We start from the raw sequence: 8,810 nt of genomic DNA, 5'->3' as shown, positions 1-8,810 counted from the left end.
ACTTTTAAATCAATCTGCAGATACCAATAATATCAAATATAACAATAAAATTATTTTTTCTTCCATTAATATGCCTCTTCCTTTTTGCTTTATTCTATACTTTTATATTACAATAAAATATATAATTTACATTTTAGACCACATTGATAATTTCATTATCTTCTGCAAGTAGAATTTTTCTCATTTATCATAAAGTAATATCTAATTCTTTTATAAAAAAGGACAAATGTTAGTTGGGATGGGTTTTGACTTTCTTGTAGGTACCATATTAAATCTACTGAAAAATAAAGTCCAGTCTAACCATAAAAAAAATATCAGCAAGCAGGAAATGGCTTGTGATCCTCTAAATCTGTCATCTTCACTATATATAACAGTTGCAATTTTTCCCTCACCTGGAAAATTAAAGAAAACACAGTACAAGTATTTGTTCACTACATGAGGATAGTGAAGCCTTACGCTTTGCTGCATAGTATTCTTTAAGTCAGGTATGGTTTTAGTAACACATATCAATGTTGCTATGATTACTTCACTGTGTAAATTCTAATGGAGATTCAATTTTCTACAAGCATGTAACTTCTTTTCAATTTCATATGTTCCCATAAATAGGCTGAAACTCATGGCTATTCTTCAAACCCATAATTTATTCAGTGGCTTTTAAAAAATATACATGATATTGAGAGGACTTGGAAAGGATTTCAGGAAGAACGATGGGCAGTTTAATAGAAAGATATGGGAAATGGGTATGAAATTCTCAAAAATATTTAAAATCCTTTATATGCATTGATGAAATTCAAATATCTCACAATTATCCAAAACTATTTTGTTTATCAGGTAATAAAAACTTATCAATAATAAAGTGAAAGGAGTGAAAATACTAGCCAATAATTTTGTAGCAGTGGTACCTTTACAGATTTCCCATGTCTACATCTTTCCTTAACAAGAGAACTAAATCTAAGACAGAGATGGGATAGATTGATTCCCATATCCAAACAAACAGTGTACACACACACACACACACACACACACACACACACACACACACACACACAGAGAGAGAGAGAGAGAGAGAGAGAGAGAGAGAGAGACAGACAGACAGACAGAGACAGAGACAGAGAGACAGAGAGACAGAGAGACAGAGAGAGAGGAGGTAATATTAAAAGTCCACATAACAGCCCCTTTCCTGGGACTTGAAAAAAAAGACAAATACAAAAAATATCTACTTCCATATTTCAAAGCATTTGTCAATTGAGTGAAGAAGTGGTTCAGTTCTTAAGAGTACATGCTGATTTTCCAGAGGTTATCTTCTCAGCACTATAGTTGAGCAGCTTATAACCACCAGAGGTTCTGCTCAACAGGATCAAAATAATTCTCCTGGTTTCAGTAATTATTTGAATATGCACATATAAATGTTACTAAAAGCAAAACTATAATGGGATAGATAAATTGTTCAGTGGTTAAATCAGTGCCTACTCCACTAGAGGACCTGGATTCAATCTAAATCCTCTCCTTGGCAGCTACCAATCATTTGAAGCTCTGGGTCCATGGTATCTGACACACTCTCCTGCTGTATATGAGAACTAGGCATAATCATGAAATTTTTACATGCATACAGGTTAAACACCCAAATAAAAAGAATAAAGTAGACTTATATTAAATATAATTTTTTGTGTAAAGGTTCAAGGAAGTACAATCAAATCAACACGGATGAAAAAACAAGTTAGCTCAAGACAAATCCTTCAATGTTGCCTTACACTAGACTGCCAAGCCGAAGGTTCATCATATATCACAGAAGAGAAACTGGCCTACCAATTACCTTCTTCAGTGCCTCCTTTATATCCCTGTTCCTCATACTATAGATAAAAGGATTCATCATTGGAGGAACTATTGAATACATCACTGAAGCCACAGCAATCTTTTGTGGCGCATCAATTACATTTGAGGTAATGTATACACCAAATCCTGTTCCATAGAATAAAGAAACAACCGACAAATGAGACCCACACGTGGAGAAGGCTTTGTATTTTCCTTCTGATGATGGCATTTTCAATACTGTAGAAATAATGTGAAAATAAGATAAAATTATTCCAAACAGAGGAACACCAGCAAAAATTGAAGCTGTAGCAAAAATCAAGATGTTGTTGATGAGGCTGTAAGAACAAGCAAGCTTGAGGATTTGTGCAATTTCACAGAAGAAGTGAAGGATTTCTAGGTCTGTGCAGAAGGACAAGTGCAGTACCATCAGACTATGAAGCAGACCGTTCACAATACTAATGGATAAAGAGATAAGAACAAGAATAACGCAGAAGTGGGGATTCATGAGCACTGTGTATCTTAGAGGATAACAAATGGCTATATAGCGGTCATAGGCCATTACTCCTAGGAGAAAACACTCAAAGATGGTACATACTGCAACAAAGCATCCCTGGCTGAGGCAGCCAGCAAAAGTGATTTTCTGATCATGTGTTTGTATATTCAACAACATCTTTGGGACTGTGACGCTAATTAAATACATGTCATTAAAGGAAAGATGACAGAGAAAGAAATACATGGGGGTGTGGAGGTGAGAGTCACAATTGATGACCAACATTATAGGAAGATTTCCAAAGATAGTGATCAAATACATGCATAGAAAAAAGCCAAAGATGAAGGGCTGCAGCTCTGTATCATCTGTGAGTCCACGAAGAAAAATATCCAAAACCACTGATTTGTTTTTAACTTCCATGTTAGACATGAATCTTAAGAAAAGAGGGCAAAAAGTTATTAAAAGATAGGAATGAAGAGTATCACTGTAAAATTTGATTTGTTAGAAAAGAACCTTATACATGCCTTAGGGTTTCAAATTTAGTCTTCTATTTCCATTTTAGAAATGGAATTTAAGGAAAGTAACACCATCTAGTTTGTCCTATGTAGCTATCGCTCTCTAGTAATTAATTCCCATAGTGAATTTACTTCTACTATCAGTACATAAATGATTACTAATGCCTGAATTTGTATTAAAACTCACTGTATTTGAGAAAAGACTTTGTTTTGGCTTTGAATAATATGACACCTACCATTAAAACAAAACAATTATTCCGATTGAGTATAATAGAAAGTTCATAATATTGAATTATGTGATAAATTGGTAACGAGAGGACAATTAAGTGATTTTTTCCAATAGCTTCAGGAATGCTCTTCTGATTCACCATGTTGATAACCTAATAATCTCTCCTTCATTTCTAAAAATTAACAAGGAAGTCCATTTCTTGTATGTGCTCCAGAATGATGTAAATATCTCACCTGTATTTTGCAAATGGAAGACAGATTCCAGTAAAGAAAAGGTTCCTGATTATAAAAATGAATAGCCTCTGAACTCTGTCCAAGAAATTTCAAGATTTTTGTAATGTTGTTAAGGAGGTCACAAGCTGAATGCTCTATCTCTTAATCCCAGGAGTTTTGAGGATCAAAGCTCCTAATTATACCAACTACATGACTATTAGTCTAAACCCCTGAGTTCATATCCTTAAAGACCAGTATTACCAATAGTGGAGAGTTTTGAAAATTTGAATCTCTGACACTGGAGACCAGTTGAACAGAAGTGAGTTTGTCCCACAGTTCATAGTATTGCATACATAAAATATAATACTATTCTTATAATCTTCACACATTCTTTTTAAGTTTCTTTATACAATGAATGTTCTTTATTTTTGCCATGATATATTGTAGCCTGGATTAAATTCTATTTTTATGAATATGTTCTGTATGTGTGTACAAAATTACAGTTGCTCAAGTTTCCAACTATAAAAATGTGAAAAAAGGTTATCCTCCATATGCACCATCTCTGTTGACTGAATATTAATTATTGTTCTTTCATTTCTTGTCATTTTTTTGATCGCTCATGATAGTAAGTGTTCAAGTACTATGACACCCTATATTGAATTTGGGGAACATTATTTTTTCAAAACAGTTTGCAATCATTTTTCTCACGAAATTAATCAAAGTGTTTAATTTAGGGCCTTCTTTAGCATTGAGTTCATATTCTTTTTCAATTTTACTTAACTAGTTTCTTTTGCCTGTTGTTTTAATTAAAGCTAATAATTATTCAGAAACTAAAAGCGCTTGTTTTAATATGCTTAAACCAAAGAAATGAACCAACCTTATAACTTATCTCTACTAATAGTCTTTCTGGAATGGTAGAAAAATTCAACCAAACATTTCACAGTTCAGTTTTATTCTTATTGAGTTATTTCTAAGACTAGGGATGTGTCTCCCTCCCCTCCCACCTCTCTCATCATTTACATTATGCTCTCATTCTTTGTTACCTGTATCCATGCAATTATTAAAGGCTGAGTTTAGTTATTATCTGATTAATCAACTTTGTACTCTTTGAACCATGTATTCTAGAGCAGTAAACAAAAGCAAGCATTTCAGAACCAGCTTATATGTGTTAAGTTAGTAATAACCAGTACATGAATATTCCCTTTTACAATATATATTATAAAATCACAGCCATAATCTGCAATATGTATGTGCTCCTACCTCTCTGATTTCATTGTGGAGCACCACATATTATACTAATTGCACGATAACAGGAAATAAATAATTTTATATGTCATTTTTTTTATTTTTTTACTTTGAATTCTAGAGACTTGGCTTATTTATTTATTTATTTATTTATTCACTTGAAAATTAAATATCAGTGCCTTTTTCCTCCCAGTAAACCCCCTCCACTTGTCTTACCAAAATTTGCTCTACCATTTCTCTCTGAGAAGGGAGAAGTCTCATCTGGTATCATCCAACCCTGGTGCATGAAGTTACTCCAGGACTAGGTACATTCACTTCCACTGAAGCCAAAAGATGCCCAGTAAAGAGAATAGGAGTCGTATGCAGCCAACAAATTACAAACAGCTGTTCCTCCAATTGTTCTTTCTTTATTTTCACCTATGTCTTACAATAATTTTCTTGACTTAAGAAGACTATGAATTGCTTGATTAAAGTCACACCGAGGTATTTTATATCATTTGGGATTATTATGAAGGCTGTCATTTCCCTAATTTCTTTCTCAGCTTCTCTTTTGTGTAGAGGAAGGTTACTGATTTATTTGAGTTAATTTTATACCCAGCCACTTTGCTGAAGGTGTTTATCAGGTTTAGTAGTTCTCTGGTGGAACTTTTGGAATCACTTAAGTATACAATCATATCGTCTGTAAATAGGGATATTTTGATTTCTTCATTTTCAATCTGTATCCCTTTGATCTCCTTTTGTTGTCTGATTGCTCTGGCTAGGACTTTGAGGACTATATTGAGTAAGTAGGGAGAGAGTGGGCAGCCTTGTCTAGTCCCTGATTTTAGTGGGATTGCTTCACGTTTCTCTCCATTTAGTTTAATGTTAGCGACTAGTTTGCTGTATATGGCTTTTACTATGTTTAGGTATGGGCCTTGAATTCCTATTCTTTCCAGGACTTTTATCATGAAGGGGTGTTGAATTTTTTCAAATGCTTTCTCAGCATCTAATGAAATGATCATGTGGTTTTGTTCTTTCAGTTTGTTTATATAATGGATCACGTTGATGGTTTTCCGTATATTAAACCATCCCTGCATCCCTGGAATGAAGTATACTTGATCATGATGGATGACTATTTTGATGTGCTCTTGGATTCAGTTTGCAAGAATTTTATTGAGTATCTTTGAATCGATATTCATAAGGGAAATTGGTCTGAAGTTCTCTTTCTCTGTTGAGTCTTTGTGTGATTTAGGTATAAGAGTAATTGTGGTTTCACAGAAGGAGTTTGGTAGGGCTCCATCTCTTTCAATTTTGTGGAATAGTTTGAATAGTATTGTATAAGTTCTATGAATGTCTGATAGAATTCTGCACTGAACCTGTCTGGACCTGGGCTCTTTATGTTTGGGAGACTCTTAATGACTGCTTCTATTTCTTTAGGAGTTATGGGGTTGTTTAAATGGTTTATTTGTTACTGATTTAACCTCGGTACCTGGTATCTGTCTAGGAAATTGTCCATTTCCTCCAGATTTTCCAGTTTTCTTGAAAATAAGCTTTAGTAGTAGGATCTCATGATTTTTTTTAAATTTCCTCTGACTGTTGTTAGGTTTTCATTTTAATTTCTGATTTTGTTAATTTGGATACACACTCTATGTCCTCTGCTTAGTCTGGCTAAGGGTTTATTTATCTTGTTGATTTTCTCAAAGAACTAGCTTTTGGTTCTGTTGATTCTTTTGTATAGTCCTTTTCATTACTGCTTGGTTGATTTCAGCTCTGAGTTTGCTTATTTCCTGCATTCTAATCCTCCTGGATGTATTTGCTTCTCTTTGTTCTAGAGCTTTTAGGTGTGCTGTCAAGCTGCTGATATATGCTCTCTCCTGTTTCTTTCTGCAGGCACTCAGAACTATGAGTTTTCCTCTTAGCACAGCTTTCATTGTGTCCCATAAGTTTTTGTATGATGTACCTACATTTTCATTAAATTCTAAGAAGTCTTTAATTTCTTTCTTTCTTCCTTGACCAGGTTACCACTGAGTAGAGCATTATTCAACTTCCATGTATATGTGGGCATTCTTCCCTTATTGTTATTGAAGATCACCTTTAGCCCGTGGAAGTCTGATAGGACTCATGGGATTATTTCTATCTTTCCGTATCTGTTGAGGCCTATTTTATGACTGATTATATGATCAATTTTGGAGAAAGTACCATGAGGTTGTGAGAAGAAGGTATATCCTCTTGTTTTAGGATACAATGTTCTATTAATATCTGTTAAATCCATTTGGTTTATGACTTCTCTTAGTCTGTCTATGTCTCTGTTTAATTTCTGTTTCCATGATCTGTCCATTAATGAGAGTGGGATGTGGAAAAGTCCTACTATTATTGTGTGAATTGCAATGTGTTTTAAGCTTTAGTAAGGTTTCTTTTATGTATATTGGTGCCCTTGTATTTCGAGCATAGATATTTAGGATTGAGAGTTCATCTTGGTGGATTTTTCCATTGATGAATATGTAGTGTCCTTCCTTACCTTTTTTGATGACTTTTGGTTGAAAATCAATTTTATTCGATATTAGAATGGCTAGTCAAGCTTGCTTCTTCAGACCATTTGCTTAGAACGTTGTTTTCCAGCCTTTTACTTTGAGGTAGGGTCTCTCTTTGTCTCTGGGGTATGTTTCTTTTAGGCAGCAAAATGTCATGTCCTCATTGTGTATCCAGTTCTTTAATCTGTGTCTTCTTATTGGGGAATGGAGTCCATTGATGTTGAGAGATATTAAGGAATAGTGATTGTTGCTTCCTATTATATTCATGTTTGGATGTGAGATTATGTTTGTGCTTGTCTTCTCTTTGTTTTGTTCAAAAACGTTTAGTTTCTTGCTTTGTGTAGGGTGTAACTTGCCTCCTTATGTTGGACTTTAACATTTATTATCCTTTGTAGGGCTGGATTTGTAGAAAAATATTGTGTAAATTTGGTTTTGTCATGGAATATCTTGGTTTCTCCATCTATGTTAATTGAGAATTTTGCTGGATACAGTATCCTGGGCTGGCATTTATGTTCTCTTACTGTCTGTTAGACATCTGTCCAGGACTTTCTGGCTTTCATAATCTCTACTGAGAATTCTGGTGGAATTCTGATAGGTCTGCCTTTATATGTTACTTGACATTTTTCCCTTACTGCTTTTAATATTCTTTCTTTGTTTTGTGCATTTGGTGTTTTGACTATTATGTGATGGGAGGAGTTCCTTTTCTGGTCCAATTTATTTGGAGTTCTGTAGGCTTCTTGTATGTTCATGAGCATCTCTTTCTTTAGGTTAGGGAAGTTTTCTTCTATCATTTTATTGAAGATACTAATGGTCCTTTAAGCTGGGAATCTTCACTCTCTTCTATACCTATTATCCTTAGGTTTGATCTTCTCAATGTGTCCTAGATTTCCTGTATGTTTTGGACCAGTACCTTTTTCCATTTTATGTTATTTTTGATGGTTGTGTCGATGATTTCTGAAGAATCTTCTGCTCCTGGAATTCTCTCTTCTATCTCTTTTATTCTGTTGGTGATGCTTTTATCTACATCGCCTTGTCCCTTCCTTTGGTTTTCTATATCCATGGTTGTCTCCCTTTGTGCTTTCTTTATTGCTTCTATTTCCATCATTAATTCCTATACCTGTTTGTTTGTGTTTTCCTGTAATTCTCTCAGGGATTTTTACATTTCCTCTCTATAGGCTTCTGCTTTTATATTTGTGTTTTCCTGCATTTCTTTAAGGGAGTTCTTTATGTCTTTTTTGAAGTCCTCCATCATCATGATCAAATGTGATTTTAAATCTAGATCTTGCTTTTCTGGTGTGTTTGGATATTCAGTGTTTGCTTTGGTGGCAGAATTCGGCTCTGATGATGCCATGTAGTCTTTGTTTCTGTTGCTTCGGTTCCTGAGTTGCCTCTTGCCATCACATTCTCTGGTGTTACCTTTTTCTGCTATTTCTGACAGTGGTTAGACCATCCCATTGGCCTGTGTGTCAGGAGTGGTGTAGACCTGTTTTCCTGTTCTCCTTCAGTCAGTTCTGCAAACAGAATGTTCCGCATTCAGGCATTTAGTCGTTCCTGTCTACTGATCTTCAGGTGTTCTGTGGGAGTGTGTCTGAGTCCACCAGGCAGGTCACTTGGAGCAGAAAAGTTGGTCTTAACTCTGGTCTCAAGCCTAGAGTCACTTCTTAGAGCTGGGTTTCAGCTCTCCATGAGGGCAGCAACCAGGAGGGCCTGCCCCACCTTGGCACAGAACCCTTTGTAAAGGGGGCCCAGATGGCGCTAGGCATTTTCCTCTAGTGTCAGAAATGTGGACAGAGAATA

General features: G+C 35.1%; 1 protein-coding gene across 1 annotated transcript; it reads right to left on the bottom strand.

Moving 5' to 3' along the window:
- Positions 1–1,783: 1,783 nt before the first annotated feature.
- Positions 1,784–2,722, bottom strand: Or7g21 (olfactory receptor family 7 subfamily G member 21). The gene has a single exon (NM_001000428.1). It carries the CDS (start codon positions 2,720–2,722, stop codon positions 1,784–1,786), a length of 939 nt encoding a protein of 312 aa, NP_001000428.1.
- Between the last annotated feature and the right edge of the window lie 6,088 nt (positions 2,723–8,810).

Source organism: Rattus norvegicus, chromosome 8 (assembly GCF_036323735.1).
Source record: "Rattus norvegicus strain BN/NHsdMcwi chromosome 8, GRCr8, whole genome shotgun sequence".
Taxonomy (NCBI): domain Eukaryota; kingdom Metazoa; phylum Chordata; class Mammalia; order Rodentia; family Muridae; genus Rattus; species Rattus norvegicus.
This window is presented reverse-complemented; position numbering and strand designations above follow the sequence as displayed.